Here is a 19,112-nt window from a genome sequence, read left to right on the forward strand (position 1 = left end):
TCTTTATTTTTAATCTTTTGGCTTCTATGCTGCATTCTGTGCAATTTATATCTTAATGCTTTGCCTAACTTTGTCTAATATGCTGCCAGACCTGTCTATTGAGTTTTATTTTTATTCACATATTAGAAATTCTCTTTGGCTCTCTTTCAAATCTTTCCCTTTGAATAGTTTTTTTGTTACCTTTATTACTTTTTTCAGTTTTGGCCTTTGTATTTTAAACATAGAGACTGCTTTGCTTAAGATTTGTCTGATAACTCTTAATATCTGAAATCTGTGTGATTGTTTCTGTTGTTTGTTTTTGCAAATCCTTGTTCACGGTGCCTTGTTTATTTATGTGTACTCTATGTGGTGTTCACTGTCTATAGTTTATTTGTAGATGTTTCCTGAAGCCTGGAATAGAGAAGATGTGCTTTGCTTCTGGCAGGTATTTAGGGGCACCAAGACTTTCCTACCCAAAGTGTAGCCCTTGGGCTGGCATGGGAGCTTGTTAGAAATACAGCATTTCAGGCCCATACCTGTATTTTAATAAGAATCTGCATTTTAATGAGATCCCTAGGGCATTCTCAGGCAGGCTAAATATTAAGCAGCCCTGCACTAAAAAATTGACAAGATTTGGAAAACTCTGGTTTAAAGTATTTTAGATTATTCAGATTATTGAAATTTCAGATTATGACTAGAAATCTTGGCCATACATGTAGAGATTTTCAGATACAGTTTTTTTTTATTCTCTCTTTCTCTCCCTCGATGAGTCCCTCTGTCCTCACCGCTTAGCAGCAAGGTGATTTAGCAGTTGGGTGCATTGGGGATTAGGCATATATCTGGTCATCTCAGTCCTCACAGTATAGCCCAGAGTGGTAGTTTGTTTGTTTTGTTTTGTTTTAATGATAAAGACTAAAATTTGAAATAAGATTAGATTCTTGAAGTTTGGGTTTGGAGAGGCAAGTGGGAAAATCTTTTTAAGGAAGTGATCAACATCATTAGAAAGGAAGTATAAATTCAAACAGTGAGATACCACTACCCCTCCATGAGAATAGCTAACTTTCTAAAAGACTGATAACACCATATGTTGACAAGGTCATGGAGCAACTGGAAATTCTATTCTTATTGGTAGGATTGTAAAATATAGCTGCTTTGGGAAACGTCTTATGGTTCCCTTAGAAGTTAATCATAACCTTCACGATGATCTAGGGATTCTACCCTTAGTATTTACTTAAGAGAAATGAAAGCATATGTCCTTTGAAAGACTTGTAGAAGAATGTTTGTAGCCCCTTATTCTTAATGGCCGAAATCTAGAAATAGTCCATGTGCCCGTCAACAGAAGAATGGATAAACCAAATGATAATCACACAGTGGAATACTACTCAGCAGTACGTACTCATGCACTCAGCCACATGAATGAATCTCAGGATATACTGAGTCAAAGAAGCTTTGTGCAAAAGAGTACACGTTCTTTGGTTCAATTTACAGGAAATTGTGGAAGAGGTAAAACTAATCTCTGGTGAGAAAAATTAGCATGATGGTTTTTAGAGTTGGGAGAAATGCAGGATTGACTGGCTAGGAGCACAAAAAAACTCTTGGGTGATACTCTAGCTTGATAAGGGTTTAGGTTACACATTTATTTAGGATTTAGGTGTATAAGCTTGACAAAATTCATTAAGCTTTATACTTAAGATTTGTGCATTTCACTGTATGTAAATTTAACTGAAAACTTGAAACAAAATTTGCACCCTAGTTAATGATACAAAGTATAATGATGTCTGCAGCTTAATTTGAAATGCTTCAAAAATAGGATGGGTATTTGGCCAGACAGACAGGGATGAATAGGTAAATAAATAGGGATACATCTGTGATAAAGATTAGCGTACTGCTACTTGTAAAAGCGTAGGTGATGGAATTATGGGTATTTATGGAACAATTCTCAAGTTTCTGTATTTTGAAAATTTTCATAATTGTTGGGGAGAAGTTGTGAGTGAGAAGTAAAAAAGATTACAATGAGTTCAGGAAGGGAATTGGATTTGTACAACTAGCCTGTTTTCACACATTTTGTTCAATTTGTATTTGTGCTATTTTAAGAGTGGTAAATATTCTTTTGGGTGGCTCAGATGGTTAAGCGTCTGCCTTCGGCTCAGGTCATGATCCCAGGGTCCTGGGATCGAGTCCCGCATTGGGCTCCCTGCTAGGCAGGAAGCCTGCCTGCTTCTCCCTCTGCTTCGCTCTCTCTCTCTCTCTCTCTCTGACTCTCATGAATTAAAAAAAAAAAATTTTTTTTTTAAATGGCTTTTAATTTTTTGATCATTTTATTTCAGCTGAGAAAATTTTGTTTAGGCTAGAAATGAGATCCGCTGGTCCATAACTACTCAATGTGCCAAAGATTGTTGGAACTCACCATCATTGCTGTTTGTATCCACTTACATATGTGTAAAAGATCCAGTGCTCAGTTGAGAAGGGCTGTTGTTAATATACTTTATTGGTCCACATGGGCCAGTTTACTTTGTTTTCATTGTATTCCATGTTTACATGTTATTTACATGTTCTTGCTAAAGGTGCTGTTAGTCAGTACTTGAGACTTAGCAGGACGCTGACGTGCAGACTCCCTGAAGTGGAGGTGTTTGTCTTTTCGTATGGAGAACTGTTTAGCTCCACCGAAAATAATTGGGTGAAGGGTTGAACTGATTCTGCATCCTCTGGAGTTTGCTGTTAGGCAGTTGGATCTTACAGTATCAGAAGACTTGTGCTCAGCTTCTATAAGGAAGGAGTACTTCCATACTTAGAAACTATGGAAAACAGGGCTGTAGCACGATGTATAGGGTCATTGTGGCCATTTCTCAAATGATGGGGGACAGGGTTTGTTTTCTTTTGTGTCTACCTCTGAAAGGCACGTCTTCTTTGATAATCTTCCAGTGTGTTAAGAGTTGGGAGGCAAGGATTTAAAGGATGAATGAATGAAATGTAGGTTGACACATTTAGGTCAGGGATGATTTGTTCTGTATCCAGAAGCTTAATTTTTCTCATTTCTGATAAAAGTGAAATCTCTATGGACATATTTTTTAAAAAAGCAAGTGGTAATGACTCTGAAAACAAAAGCAAGTCTCCTTTCCCTTCCAAAGTTCCTAACAACATATATTTGGGTGCTTACTCTTTCTGTGAGAGACTTATTCTGGAGGATTTCGAACATACACAGAAATAGAACTGTCTAATGAACCTCCGTGCACCCAAGACCCAGATCCTACACTGTCAACTCCTGGCCAGTTTTTTCACCCATACTCTTAGCCCCGCCTCAATTATTCTGAAGCAAACTTTGGTTGTTACTTGATCTGTATATATTTCAGTCCGTTTCTTTGAAAGATGAGAACTCTTTTTAAAGACATAAGCTTAATCCCATGACTGTACAATAAAAAATAGTTCCTTACGATCTGTAAATATCGTGTTCACAGTTTGCATACTGCATTTTGTTTCTGTGTTTCTTAAAACTTAATATGTACATGCTCTCTTTTTCCCCCTTCTTTGCAGTTTGCTTGCCTTTTTTTTTTTTTTTTGAGAGTGCAAGACAGCACACGTGTGTGTGAGACTGGAGAGGGCACGCGGGGCGGGGGGGGGGGGCGGTGGTCTTAAGCAGGCTCCTTGCGCAGCGCATAGCCCAGTGCAGGGCTTGGTCTCACGACCCTGAGATCATGACCTGTGCCGAAGTCGAGACAGATGCTTAACTGACTGAGCCACCCAGGTGCCCCTGCTTACTGTATCTTCTAAATGTTATACTTTTAGTTATTTTTATTAACCTGATGAGATCTACGTATCTTCATTTTATAGATGAGGAAACTAAGCCTTTGATAAGTAATAAATCTCTCCCAGGTAACATGGTTTATGGTAGAGCCAGAATTCAAACTGATTAAAGCAATAGGTGCTTTTTACAAGCTTCCCTCTCTTCTTTACTGTTGACATTTAGGTATATTTTTCTGGATTTTCTTCCCCTTACATAGGTACAGACAAATACATAGAATCTTTCCCCCTGTTTCGTTCTTGTCCTCTGGTCTCAGCTTAAAAATCTCTCTTCAGACAGGTATTACCTGATGAGTCAACCTAAAGTAGCTTTTTCCTTCCCACTTCCTGTTGTTCTTTGCTTTGTCCTCTCTTTCTCCTATTCCATCTTCCACGGTACTTAGCACAAGGTGCAGATAACTTGATTAGTTTTTGTCTTCCCAACTGAGCATGAGCTCCATCCAGGCAAAGATTATGTTTGTTGATGCCTGTCAAGGCTCGCAAATATTTGTTGCAGGAATTAAGTAAGTTCTGCCCTTCATAGGAGTGCAGTATGTACAAATCTGCCTCTTTGTTTTTAGAACCTCTAAGCATGCTGTAGACTTGCTACAGTGCGCTTATTTAACCGTTCCCTACTGAGAACATTTGGATTCTCTTCGGTTATCCTCTCTGGTGTACAGCAGCTAGCATCTTGATTACATACATCCTTGCATACTTGTGCAAGCGTTTCCAGAGGTTAGATTCCCAGAAGATTCCTAGAAGTGGAATTGCTGGATTCTAAGAAGATGAGTGGCAGTTTTTAATTATGGGAAGGAGGAGATTCCTGTAAAGGTTGCACAGGATTAGGTGATACGTAATGATAGCAAAAAAATGATGGAACCTGTGTCAGTTCTGAAACCTAGCTGATACTAGAATAATGTAAGGAGCTTTAAAAAAAAAATCAGCTTGATTTCCCTTTACCCTCATTCTGATAGGGCCCAGGGATCGATATGGAAAAAAAAAAAAACCCTTTAGGTTTGGGAGCAATAGCTTTAATATTTTCCTTCATTATAGGTTTGTTACTTGTTCTGGCTCATTGTAGATACAGTCATTATACTTATTTTTGGTAAAAATGCTACTATTTATAGAAATGTGGGGCACTGCTCTGTAGAGTATGTAACATTCTAAATATGAGGTTTTTTTTTAACTTTTGAAAAATATTTCTGAGACTGTTTCCAAATTTAGATACATTTCCTATGACATGATTTTAAACAAAAATTTGGCACTATGCACTGTTCTACCTTGTTACAGTCCATATCTTGTCTCTTCAACTTTGAGTTACATTTTTTAGTTTACTTTGCCTTGAGCCTAACCACAAATTTAGTAATATTTGTTCCTGAAAATTCTCCAGGATCTAACACTGTTGATTACAGGTTACATATTGTTGCTTCAAGAAGTTGGTACCAATCCATGATTATCACAGTGTTGAAATAGTTTTTGTTGTTGCAAGGAAGGCTAGGTAGACTTTCTAATACAAGCAGTGTTAAAGAAATTAACCTCTTTGATTTCATTATTATGGTGGAGTTTGCAGCAGTGACAACATGTATTGAAAAAAATATTTTGAAAGTAATTTGCCTTATTATGTGTGTCCCTGTGGTCTAACGGTCATTTACCAAACATAAAATTATTTTTGTCCACCGGGAGCACCTTGCTGTAAACTACAGGATACTTTGTGTTTTACTTTAAATAACTGATTCTTACGCAGCAGGCATCATTCTGTCCCTGGGTGGAGAGAGGCATTTCCCTAATTACTCCTTCCTCCCTCTCTCAGTAGCTCTTCTCTTTTGATTATCCCTCTGTGTGATCATGGTGTTACTAGGTCTTTATAAGGAAGAATTTACACAATATACTCCATTTAAGAAAAGCTAAAATAAATGTTAGGTTAGAGTGTTAGAAAATTTAGAGCAGAATCAGATTTTAGAGATTATCTAGTACGTAACCTTTCCCTTTTGTCTCTTCATTCCTGGGTAGGTGGAAAAGAACATCTTTAAGAGGATGCACTAGCCAGCAGGATTGCGACCTCTTAAAACTGGGTCTATGAGCCATCTTTGGCACATGGGCTTAAACTTGCTGACTCTAGTCTGTAATCCCTGAGACCTTAACAACTAGAAGGAAACACTCTATTAAATGCAGTTAGTATTTTGAAGGATTATGCAAGTGATAGGAGCTAGGACAGGACCCATATTAGGGAATGAGGTGCTATTTTAGAAGTAGCTGGGCTAGATTGTATCTGTTTCTGATAAATCGATCATAGTACAGTGTTCCACAAAACAGACTTTGGTGCAGTGATGGATACGAGATCTCTGGCTCTTTCAGAGTGTCATTCTCTGTGGTCTGTGTTTTTAGGCAGTTAAAACTCCATTTTCTTGGAAACAGGATTTGGATTATGAAATTACTTTCTTTTTTTAATAAACCTGTATCTGGGGTATAGAAACCTTTGAAAATAATCAGATTTTGAATTTTTCTGCAGTTTCTACTAAAGAGACCACGATTTAAAAAAAGAAAATGAGAAAATAATCTGCTAAAAATGGGTAGTTTTTCATGTATTTTTTTTTGTTATTTTTACCCACTGTCATCTTCTGTAGAGTTAAAATTACAACATACGTAATTGTGTAGAGAATTTTTTGAGTAGGGAAATAGGTACATGATTCAAAATATAAAAGGTCTCAATGGGTCCTGTTCTAAAAAGGTAGATGATTTAAAAAATTTTTTAAATGTATTCTCTATAGGTAATATTTAAGCCAGTGATTACTTATTTATACAAAGTTATATATGTAGATGTATTCCGTGCCCAGCATTCTGTACATGCTTTTTCGCTTAACAAAATCTTGACAGTAGTTCCACTTGAAATGCGTAGAGCATTTTCCGTCTCAAAATCTGAAGGTTGTCTTCCTGTTTGATAATCAGTTTTTTAAAATTGTGCAATAGTATTATTTTTTCCTCTTGTTTCTTTTATTAATCATGTCCTTCCTTTTTGTCTCCTTCATTTGTTTCACCAATTCGAATTTCTTCTTTGCCCTGCAGTTAATTTTCAGTTTTGCTTTTGGTTGTTCTCCCTTTGAGCAGAGTGGATCATCTCGGTGCAAAGCCGTTGTGCTACCTTTGGCCTGGTGGTTTAGTGATCGTTTGCCCAGCTGATCTTAATTTTGGAGTTGGCTGTTTCCCTTACCTGCTTCTTTCCTGGTTCTAGCCCGTTTTTTGTCTCGGTTAATCAGGGTGCTGTTAAATACAAGTGGTGCACCTGCCTCCTTTTTAGTAGCCACACCTTCCTTGCTACTCTGGCTTGTGAAACTGGCCCCTAAGGAGGAGGTGCTTTGATCTTTTGTTGCCCTTGCTCTATAGTTCTTAGTTTTTTCAAGGAAAAGGTCATTGATAGGAAGGAACCCTTAAGATATTCTTCTTACCTTTTTCTTCTTAAAAAAAACAAAACAAAACAAAAACTCTGGGATCTTTACCTCTTTCCTGTTTTTGTTATAGGGTTTTTTTTATAGATTTTATTGTATCTGGCAAATGGTCTTGCATGATTTAGGGTATAGTCCGTTTTTCCTCTAGTTTCATTACAAATGGGATTTTCTTATGCATCTTTTTTAAGATTTTATTTATTTATTTGACAGAGAGCTAGAGCAGGAACACAAGCAGGGGGAGTGGGAGTGGGAGAGGGAGAAGCAGGCTTCCCGCCAAGCAGGGAGCCCAGTGTGGGGCTCCATCCCAGGACCCTGGGATCATGACCTGAGCCGAAGGCAGCCTCTTAACCAGCTGAGCCATCCAGGCGCCCCAAGATGAAGTGTTTGTTGTAGGCACTTTAGTTTCTAATTTGTACTTTGTAAATGAAAGTATAGTATAGAAATTATTCAGAGTTCAGACGCTGGTGGTTCAGGTGTATTCTGTTTCCCCTCTGTAAATGGATCAGCTGTCAACAAATCAGACAGAAAGTGGTTGAATTGGTGTTTTGGAGTAGAATGGCGTAACAGAAAATGTACTTTTCACTGGCATTCTGGAGAGCTGGATTCCACTGTTAGGTGTGTCCCTAAATAGATGTACGCTCTTGAGCGGTTGACTCTTTGGATGAGGATTTCCTCTTGCATAAATGAGATAATCACATCAGGTGTGGATTGACACTTAGGTTTATGGATCTTCTTACGTAGGTTCTTAGTGCTGCTGGGCGGTCTTCCTTGCTCATAGTCCGCCCAATTCCCGGTCCTTCATCAGGGAAACTCGTTGAACTCTCCATTTCTCTTATTTTTCTCATACATGTTAGTCACAGATTCAGTCCAGCTAGGCATGCGCTTCCTTGCCTTCATTTATCTTATCTTGCCTTGGAGATTGATGTGCCTTTCTAATTGTCTGAGGCTTATACTCTTTTTTTTTTTTTTCTCTTTTTAAGATGTTATTTATTTGACGGAGAGACACAGTGAGAGAGGGAGCACAAGCAGGGGGAGTGGGAGAGGGAGAAGCGGGCCCCCCCGCCGAGCAGGGAGCCTGATGCGGGACTCGATCCCAGGACCCCGGGATCATGACCCGAGCCAAAGGCAGACGCTCAAGGACGGAGCCGCCCAGGCGCCCCTGAGGCTTATGCTCTTAGTTCTCTTTTTCTTCCTGTAGCAGACTATACCCGATTTCCAGCCCTTTCAGTAAGATTTTCCCTTAAATACATAAACGTGTTCAAGACTTACTTTTTTTTTTTTAAAGATTTTATATATTTATTTGAGAGAGAATGAGATAGAGAGAGCATGAGAGGGAGGGGGGAGGGTCCAAGGGAGAAGCAGACTCACTGCTGAGCAGGGAGCCCGATGTGGGACTCGATCCCAGGGACTCCAGGATCATGACCTGAGCCGAAGGCAGTCGCTTAACCAACTGAGCCACCCAGGTGCCCAAGACTTACTTTTTTAGAAAGGAAAATCACACACATTCCTGCCCATGTGTCCTTTGTCAAACCTGCCTGCCCCTCCTTCGTTGGCTGTCTCTTCTGTCCTCTTTATAGTCCAGCATTTAGTATTTACTGCCCATTGAACGTAACCATACGTTCTCCTCCTCAAATCTGATGGACACTTCAGTCTTGTGTGTCCTTTCTGTGACCTTTGAACTCTGCTTGTCTTATTCCTCTCGGTGTCTGCAATACCACCTTCCTGATTTTTCCACCATACTTTTTGTTTTGTTTTATACCTTCAATGTTTATTCCTCATACTTCAGATGAGTCTTTGATTCTGCTCAACTGGATTCTTCCTTTTCTGTTTTCCTTTGATTTTAGTGTTTCCTAAGGTTTCATCCTGGGCCTGTTCTTCTCTTACTCTGCATACGTTTCATCGAGGAGGTGAAATCTCCTTATTTTGGTTTCAGCCTACCTTCTGCACATTGATAATTTTTCTCGTCTACACATTCACTTAACTACTTAATTCCAGATCCTTATTTCCATCTGTATACTGGAACTCTTTACCTAGATATCCTACATAATAAGTCAAACTGGACACGTTTGGCATTAGACTTCATTTTTCTGCCCTATATGTTTCATTTGGTAATGTTACTACCATCTCTTGTATGATTTTCTGGAGTTAAAAGCATAACTTAAAACAATAGAATGAACACATAGTAAAGACTTTATTCATCTCACTAATTAATGAAGGGGGGGACCTCTTAGGGTGAGGCTGGTTTAAAAGTATTTGGGGAATTGGATATTTATAGGATATTTAATAAAGAATTGTAGAATAATGGGGCGCCTGGGTGGCTTAGTCGTTAAGCGTGTGCCTTCGGCTCAGGTCATGACCCGGGGTCCTGGGATCGAGCCCCGCACCAGGCTCCCTTGCTCCGCGGGAAGCCTGCTTCTCCCTCTCCCACTCCCCCTGCTTGTGTCCCCTCTCTCGCTGTGTCTCTCTCTGTCAAATAAATAAATAAAATCTTCAAAAAAAAAAAAATTGTAGAAAAAGATTACTGATGCCGCCCAGGGTAGCAAACTGCAGTCTTTGGGGTTATCTTGTCAGCTGTTGTAGAAGTTATTTCTATTTCCACCAGACACAGATCTGCAAGGCAACATGTGAATTCACTGTCCGAACCCCTCAGTGATAGTATATAGCAAAGTTAATGCTCTTCTTTCCTAGAAAATTAATTCCTGTTAAGTACTCTTTCCTTTGACATTGAAAGGATATGCTATCTTTACATGGCTTAGATCACTTTCCTTAACCCTTGTCACCAGAGCAAGAAACTTGAGTGGCATTCCTATTCCTGTGCACGCTGAAGTCTGATAACCACAGACCTGTATTCTCTTTTCTGATTGTGTAGATTTTATAGTTTCAGTGTTTGACTGCCATCTCTTCATTCTGTCTTCCATTATCAGACCCTCATTTATCCTTAGATTTATGTGGTAGCTTTATAGTTGATCTGCCTCCATATCTGTAGATCTCAAATGCAAAATTTTGAGTTTTAGGCCCTTCATGATACAGATTGGGCTTGTTTCCAGGTCCAAGTTCTTCCCAGATCTCGTGTTTGAGCACTGTTAACCTACTCAGCGTTCCTCCATTGTGACTTCCTCATTCCTCTGCCCTTCTCATGTCTCTGTCTTTTTAAGCTGGCCCCTCAACCTGGTGAGGGCAAAGTTGAGTCACCTTTTCTTCTCTGTTTACAGTGTCACTTTTGATACTGCTTCTCAGATCATTTAGTGCATTTTCTGACAATTCATTTACAGAATGGTCAGTTAAACTGATTTTTTTTCAAAGAACTATGAAAGGATTAGAATCTTCAGGATATGCTCCAGACTTGGAATGTCATGGTTCTCTAATGTTTGACTCTTTAAAAAAGGTAAATGTAGAATTCATTTTTGTTTGTTCGGCCATATTGATATAATCCTAAAGGGCATGGACTTTAGGTCAAGTCTGTGTTTGAATGTGGCCTGGTTACTCGTTGGCCTCATGGTGTTAGGATTTAACTAAGTTCCACCGTTTCTCGGAAGGAAGGTAATTTCCAGTACCTATTTTTTGTAAGGTTGTTGTAGAAATTAGATGAAAAGGTACTTAGCCTGGTACATGGTAAGCACAGAGTAAACTTTATCTATAGTTTTTATTTTAGTTTTCACTTTAAACCCTGCATCTTTCCACTAAATATTGTTTTCTAGTGTTAAAATATATAATTTGAAAATACTACTTTTATGTGTTGTACAACATTCAGTATTCCATCATGACGTTGGATTGGTTTTGATGCCCCTAAATTGAAATAAATGCCTAGCTGACATTCTCACGTCACTTGGCCTTTTTCTCTGTACCCAGTGGCTCTTACTCCCCCCTTTCTGCTCCTTGGTGGTTGGGGATTGTTTCCTGTCTCTCAGCACCTCTCAGCCCCTTGCTCTTAGGAAAGCTGAAAGGTTTTTCATTCCTGTTTTAAAGATAGTCTTGTTTGAAGTCCTTGGCATTTTTATTTATGCAAAAATGACTTCTTATGTAAACAAGGGTGACTTCTATACTATTTTATTGTGGCGTTGTTTAATACTACCACTGGGGTGTTTAACTTACCATACTTGCTCCTAAGTCTTAGACTTTTTTTTTTGGATCTAGTATATGGAGTTTTTCACATTTGCAGTTCTGGATGCCATTGCTTGCAGTCTGAAAGTCCATATGCCGTATCTTGTTGCATGCAGGCTACTTAATTTTGTAATACTTCCCTTACCTTATTTATAAAGTAGGAATAGTAAAATGGTTTGTAAGGCTCATTGGCACCTTTATATTTTGCTTAATAGAATCGGAGGAATAAACGTGTTATGCAGTTGTGTTTATTACTGTTGTGATTAAACTCCAGTTTCAGAATCTGAAGCCAAAGCAAGTCTTGTTTGGAGGACCATATCTAAATAGAGGGCATTAGAAATGAGGGTGGCAGAGACAGTGGATAAATTCACTTTCAGTGTCAGTTCTGGAAGCTGGAAACTTTTCTGCAGACACCCTGTGTGGATATAAATGTTAGCTTTTTTAATGTTACTGTCTTTACTGTGAAATAATGCAGTTTTTTTTTTTCGGTTTTCAGTGTTGTCACTCAAATAGGTAATAGGTAGTGATTACATGAATAAACACATTAGGTTCGCTTTGGGGCTATTCATGACTCCGTTTTGCATTACTAAATTGGAGATTTGCTTTCCAGTCTATCAAATGCCCTTCATGTGATAAAAATTCTGCATAAATACTAACCTCTGTGGTATTCCTTTCATACTTGACCATTTGATTAGGAAGAAATAGCACATCCTAAAGTTAATTTTTGCAGTCTGTTTCTCTTGGTGTTCTGAGTTTTACACTAAATGAATGGTTGAATTTTTTTTAAGTTTTTTTCCCCTAACCTTAACCTCTCTTCTGTGATTTTTGAAATACAGAATTAGAAGGAAAATCACTTTCCAAAATGACTGCAGTTGAAGTTTCTTTGAAAGAATACCCTTTTTATAAAATTTTAAGGATGAATTTTTAAATGTAGGTTAATAACGCAGTTCTGTTTTTCTTGAAAAGGTTCTGTTTGCCTGAAGAACTAAGCACTTACTTGTTTTATCTACCTACCTATCTATCTGAGAAAGCACAAGCACGGGGAGTGACAGGCAGAGCTACAGTAATAGGCTCCCGGCTAAGCAGGGAGCTTGGTGTCGAGCAAGGAGCTTGGTGTCGAGCAAGGAGCTTGGTGTCGTCCAGGACCTTGGGATGATGACTTGAGCCGAAGGCAGACTCTTAGCCGACTGAGCCACCCAGGTGTCCCAGAACTAAATACTTTTTCACATAAAATTCAAATGCTGTTTCACCTGAACAGTGAGTAAGTTTGTTGGACACTTAGCTGTGAACAAAGTCACAAGATTTAGTCTTGAACATACCCATTAGTATTTTTATGCTTCTCCTATTGAGTTCAAAGTCCTATATGTCATCTATTTTATTTTAGTTCTCTAGGAATTAATATCAGAAGTTTTCTGTGACAAAAGCTTGGTGATTATTTTCACAGAAATGAAGGTAATAGAAGAGTAGTATGTTTATAGGACTTGATAGTTAGGGTTACTGATAGGCTGGACTTAAAACTTCTAGTTTCAACATGATGATGGAATCTTTTGAGTTCATATTCATTTCAGGTTATTAAAACATTCCAGCAATATAATTTTTATATTGATGTAACTCGTGTGTGTTTTAAAATTTAATTAGTAAAATACATTAGGCATAAGTAATTGGTTAAGACAGTACTGAATATTCATATAATAAGGAAAAATCATTGCTTGGTAAAAACTTTTGGGCTCTTACCTGGAGCCAGAGAGGAATTAAATTTGATTGAAGTTGAGGTGGTGGTGATCTCCAGAAGGGTTAGATCTCAGTATCAGGATTCAGAGACTTGAACTTTTTTGGTTTTGTCTGTAATGTGAAGAGTTGAACTTGCTTTTTCTGGAGGGTCCCTTCCAGCTTTGGATTTATTGGTAACCTGGCAGAGGGGGTGGTCCTGTATGTATTCTATGTTAATCTTATATTTACTTTCTGGGATTTAAACTCCACAAAGTTTAATAGAACCTGTCCTCCTTCCTTAGAGATCAATTTAGGCCGTACCTGGCTAGCTCAGTCAGTGGAGCATACAACTCCTGATCTTGTGGGTTGTGAGTTCAAGTCCCATGTTGGGTGTAGAGATTACTTAAAAATAAAATCCAAAAAAAAAAGATCAACTTATGCTTTAAAAACTAAAAGCATAAAAAATGCTAAAAAAATTTATCGGTAAATAAGTGTCTTGTTACTTGCCACCCTTTCTCTTGTAAATCTCAAGAATTACCCATGAGCAGGCCATGGTCTGATAATGGTACTGGTGGACAAGCTCTGAAGATGTTGAGGGTGTTATTTAGATTACTTTGGTAACTATAGGTCAGAATAACCAGTGTGACTTAGACTCCTTTGAATGACTTAATACCCCGTGACAGGCAGTATGCATTTAGTAGCAGGAAATAGGCAGGTGAGATCTACCAAACTTGTTTAATAATAGTCTTTGCGTTTCAAAGTGAAAGCAGCAGTATCACCCTGTTTCCTGTGTATCCATGCTGTTTAGGGTCTAAGTGAAATGGCATCGTGATGTTTGAATTGGTGAAGCTTCTTGGGTGAATTCTGAGTAGAACGGCTTTTACTTAATTCTCTAATAGGGAGTTGTTCTCTGGTGCAGTCCGGTAGGAGAGCTCTTTTAAAATGTCTCCAGTTTCTGCACCCACAGAATCGGAATCTCTGAGGGCAGAAGCCAGGCATTCATATTTTCACAAAGCTTCCCAGGTTATATTGTGAAGTTCATCCATAATTAAAAAACTATTTATTGTGTTTATAGCAAAATTCACTTTGAAACTATATTGCCAGAAATGTAAGACTCAACTGGACAGTGGTTTTTATGGTGAAGTCTCCCTCAATATGTTGTTTTGCCACCAGTATTTTTATTCTGAATAAGCATTGATAGTAATAACAGTAATAATTAACATGTACTGCACCTTTGCAATACCAGAGGCACTGTGTTACATGGTTTGCGTGGATTTCTCATTTAATCCTTCCATCTGCTCTAGGAGGTAAGTTCTTTATCCCCATTTGGTAGACGGAAGCACAGAGAACGAGTTGTGTGGAGTCAGAATTCAGACTCAGCCAGAGGCAGTGTAACTCCAGAGCCCTGCATTTCTAACTCCATTGCTAGAGTGACCTACCTTTATGGCTTGCAAAAGGTAAATAATAACAATGACTCCTTTCATCGCAGACTTCAGACCCCAGGTCCTCTTTCCCAACAGCAGGCAGTGTTTCGTTTTTTGTTTTTTTTGTTTTTTGTTTATTGTTTTTTTTAAAGATTTTATTTATTTATTTATTTGACAGAGCACAAGTTGGGGATGGTGGGGGGGAGCGGCAGGCAGAGGGAGAGGGAGAAGCAGGCTCCCTGCTGAGCAGGAAGCCCAATATGGGACTCTGTCCCAGGACCGAGATCATGACCTGAGCCCAAGGCAGACGCTTAACTGAGCCATCCAGGCGCCCTCAACGGCAGGCAGTATTAACAGAGTGTTTTATGATTCCTTCCATCAGTTTGCAATGTGTAGACAATATATAAGGATACATACTTGACCTTTTAAATATACATACACAGCTCGGAGTTTTATAGTGTTTACCCTCTAACATATCTTGGGGGGAGATCTTTCCATATTGGTACATGTAAATTTAATTTTTCTCTTTCTCAGTGTTTTCATACTGTCTCCCCTTTTTTCTTTCTAAAATTGGTGGTAATTACATTAGTATGAACTTTCTCACCAGAGTTTTTTAGTATATTAATTGATGATGTGGGCACATGTGACAGAAACAGTCCTTTTCTACTGATTTGGGTCAACTTGTAACTCAAAAGAAAACTCACTTCCTGTTACAGGCAAGCCATGGAATCTCTTAAAACAAAATCTAGTAATAGATTTAGTCATGATTGATTTGCATTCTCTTTAGCACCAGTTCCTGTAATGTCACATTTGTTCTCTTCCCTCCCAATAAATAGAATTAAAGAACTCTACTTGGCATTTGACTCAAGGCTTAAAAAAAATTGTGAAGATTTGATTTATACAAATTGTGATTATTTCTATGATAGTTATATTGGCCTCTTTATCAGTTGAACAGATTTTCTTTGAGTATCAGCATTTTTTCCTGCATAATAATTAAATTTCTTACAGAAAGTTCACATTTATGATTAAAAACCGTGTTTTGAGCTAAATTGTTATACTTAGGAATTATTCTCTCAATTTCTAGCAATTTTTTGAGATAGGTGATAACACTGATTTCACAGAAGAGGTCAATGAAATCTAGAGATTAAGTGTCTTGTCCAAGGTCACAGCCAGCATAGCTGATGTTGAAATTTGGGATATCTGGGACCATTTCTCAGTTCACTGTACTTGAGCCGCTTTCTCCTCATTTCTCCATAGTTTTAAGGTTTCTTTTGTATTTATGATGGCATTTGTTATTGACAGCAATACTGTGAAGTAGGCATGACGTGTTGTTTTTTATTCTGTGGCTGAGGAGTTGGAGGCTAGAGGCTCTGGTTAGTACAAAGGCAGACTCCTTTAATACCTGTTCTATCACAGGACTTGAGCCATGCTATTCTGATGTTAGGCGTAGTGCCCTTTGCTGCACACCACAGGAAATGGAGAAGCAAAGATAAATTTCTGCTTGTGCTCTGTTTTCTTTGAGAATTTCCTGGGTGTTCCATGCGAAATCTATGTTAATTTTATGTCCTGGGTTTTGGACCACCTGCCTTGAATTTGGTATGTTGCTGACATCTTACAATATACTAATCAGATTTCAAATAAGACAATGTAGCATCGGTGAAGGCTGTACAGATTATTTACATAAAATTTCCCCTTCATCTTTGGTTCCCTTCATTTGGTTTCTGTGTTGTACCACATATAGCTGATATTTTTTTCTCATTTTTTCCCCTTTTAGTGAATGGTAGTGTCTAGAAAGGGTATGTCCCTTCAAGAGAGAGGTGCCAATGTCCAACCGGCCTAATAACAATCCAGGGGGGTCACTGCGACGTTCACAGAGGAACACTGCCGGGGCCCAACCACAAGACGACTCGATAGGAGGAAGGTATGTATTTGATGGTAATTTGAAAAGTAATTGGTGAATAAAAGCGTTTTTAGAAACCTCATTATGAGGACAAAAACTTAAATGGTTCACTACAAATGGGTAATTTTTTCCTTATTTTTGAGCCAAGTAACACAAATAAAACTGGAATTCAAAGCAGTTCTTTCATCATTTCCCAAATGTGCTAGGATCAAAAAATAGTTGTCAGTCATTGACATTGTCAAAAATCTAACTTAAGGGTCACGAACATAATGATATGTCGTATTTGGTTTGCCCGTTCTCTTCACTCTCTTACACACGTGCTGTAGCACGGCTTTCGATTGATGGTTTGTGGTGCCTTTCTTTATGTCTTTATTTTACTGTGAAAGGAAGCTTCATTTGTTTTAAGATCTTGAGTTCTGATGTTTAGCTTTTGAGTCCCCCCCCCCCATCTTATTGTTTGACAGTATATGGATGCTGACAGGCTGGTGAGGCAGTCTGACTTTGTGGGCATATCACTTCCTCATCATTTTCTTAGTGGTCTGCTGTTCAGCAGGTTTTTAGTCGGACTACTTGTATAGGAGGCACTGTGAAGAATCAGATGCATTCTCTGGAATGGAAAATTCCTTGTCTCATTTAGCCAAGGACTGTCATTTTATGTATAAAATACTCCAAACTTTACTTGCAAGGCGTCATTCTCCGACCCATGTTTAGCTTGCAGTCAATAATGGCAAGATCCTAATACAGTTACCTGATACAACATTTGGAGGCATTACCGTGTATATATTGTCTAGTAAATTATATTAAAAAAACTAAATGTCAAATGTAAAGAATATATCATCCCCCCCTATTGATGTCAGGCTATTTTGGTAGTTGAGCATATGGACTTTGGACTAAGACAGCCTTCTGTGCAGTGACTGTCACTGCTGTTAAATAGCCGTGTGTCCTTTGTTCTATCTTTTGGAAACCTCAAGTTCTTAGTCCACACAGTGGGGGGATATCTGTGTCGTAAGACTGTCAGTTAACTTCAGCAATGTGTGCTACCCTGGTAGCACAGTGCTTAGTACAGAGTTCTGTTCTGAACTTGTTTTTTTTGCTTTTTTACATTCAGATTCTTTGTAGCAGCCACACTTTATCTGTTGATTAAAAAATATTCCTCTTCTATTATAAAAACAATCCATGTTTATTTTAGAGAATTTGGAAAACACAGAAGAGTGTAAAGGAAAACATCCAAACAATTCAAATATTACCACTGTTAACATTGGCATAGTTTCCTTAGTTGTCTTTATCACGTGAATATGTGTGCCTATATGTGCATGTGTTTACACATAAGTACTTGTACCATTTTGGGGGTGCCTGGCTGGCTCAACCAGTAGAGCATGTGACTCTTGATCTCCGTGGCATGAGTTTGAGCCCCATGTTGGACATAGAGATTACTTTAAAAAAAACTTTAAAAAATCACTAAGCAACTTGAACCTTTTGCACAACTGCAGTTTTCCATAGTAATACTCAGGTTCTATTTGAATTCTTGGACATGACTGACAAAGATTTTGGTCTTTATACAGTACCCTGGTTCTAAAATCCACAGTGATGTTTCAGCAGCATTGTCTTTTTCTATATGTTGGTGTTAAATATTTTATTGTATTATGCATTTTAACAATATGAGCGGGAAATAGAAATGGGAGTGGTTGATATTAGTTATTAAGATGCATTAGTTTAAATAACTAATAAAGTTGTAATCAAGATGGAACTGTAATTTGATTTGTAGATTGGCACACTTTTGCCATAGTTTATTTGCTTTAAGTCTGTCAGTCATATGTTCAGTTGGTGCGGTGACTGTGGAAAACAGTATGTAGGTTCCTCAAAAAATTAAAAAATAGAAATACCATGCAATTCAGTAATTCTGCTGGGTATTTACCCAAAGAAAACAAGAACACTAATTCCAAAAGATATATGCACTCCTCTGTTCATTTCAGCATTATTTATAATAGCCAAGTTATGCAAGCAACCTAAGCATCCATCGTTAAAATGATGGATCAAAAAGATGTGGTATATGTGTACAATGGAATATTACTGAGCCATTTAAAAAAGAATGAAATCTTGCCATTTGCAACAACATGGATGGAGCTGGAGGGAGTTGTGCTCTTTTTTTTTTTTTAAGATTTTATTTATTTATTTGAGAGAGAGAGAATGAGAGAGAGAGCACGAGAGGGAAGAGGGTCAGAGGGAGAAGCAGACTCCCTGCTGAGCAGGGAGCCCGATGCGGGACTCGATCCCAGAACTCCAGGATCATGACCTGAGCCGAAGGCAGTCGCTTAACCAACTGAGCCACCCAGGCGCCCAGAGGGAGTTGTGCTAATTGAATTAAGTCAGTCAGAGAAAGACAAGTACCGGATGATTTCACTTATATATGTAATCTAAAAAGAAAATGAACAAACTAAAAACAGAAACAGATTCATACAGAGAACAAATTGGTAGTTGCCAGAGGGAAGGGGGGGTGGGTGGCAGGATGGGTGAAGTAGGTGAAGGGGATTAAAAGTTCAAACTTTCGGTATTAAAATAAGTCACAGATGTGAAAAGTACAGCCTAGGGAATATAATCAGTAATGTTGCAGTAATGTGTGTTGACAGATGGTGACTACACTTAGTGTGGTGAGCACTGAGTGACGTGTAGACTAGTCAGGTCACTGTGGTGTTCACCTGAAACTACTAGGACATTGCCAACCATACTTCAGTAATAACAGTTTGAAAAAAAAATTGTACGCTCGTTTGTGAAGGATAA

At 38.4% G+C, this 19,112-nt stretch overlaps 1 protein-coding gene across 14 annotated transcripts in view; it reads left to right on the forward strand.

Moving 5' to 3' along the window:
• The window catches only part of TRIP12 (thyroid hormone receptor interactor 12), a 137,053-nt gene that overhangs the window by 22,093 nt on the left and 95,848 nt on the right, over window positions 1–19,112 (forward strand). For all 14 annotated transcript variants that reach the window (XM_028105255.2, XM_088021521.1, XM_028105257.2 and 11 more), the window contains exon 2: window positions 16,209–16,355. In XM_028105255.2, coding sequence (XP_027961056.1) covers window positions 16,258–16,355 — 98 coding nt within the window. In that variant the 5' untranslated portion in view covers window positions 16,209–16,257. The remainder of the gene's footprint in view (window positions 1–16,208; window positions 16,356–19,112) is intronic.

Source organism: Eumetopias jubatus, unplaced genomic scaffold (assembly GCF_037043125.1).
Source record: "Eumetopias jubatus isolate StellerSeaLion01/CBP00866 unplaced genomic scaffold, mEumJub1_p1.0 scaffold_3, whole genome shotgun sequence".
Taxonomy (NCBI): Eukaryota; Metazoa; Chordata; class Mammalia; order Carnivora; family Otariidae; genus Eumetopias; species Eumetopias jubatus.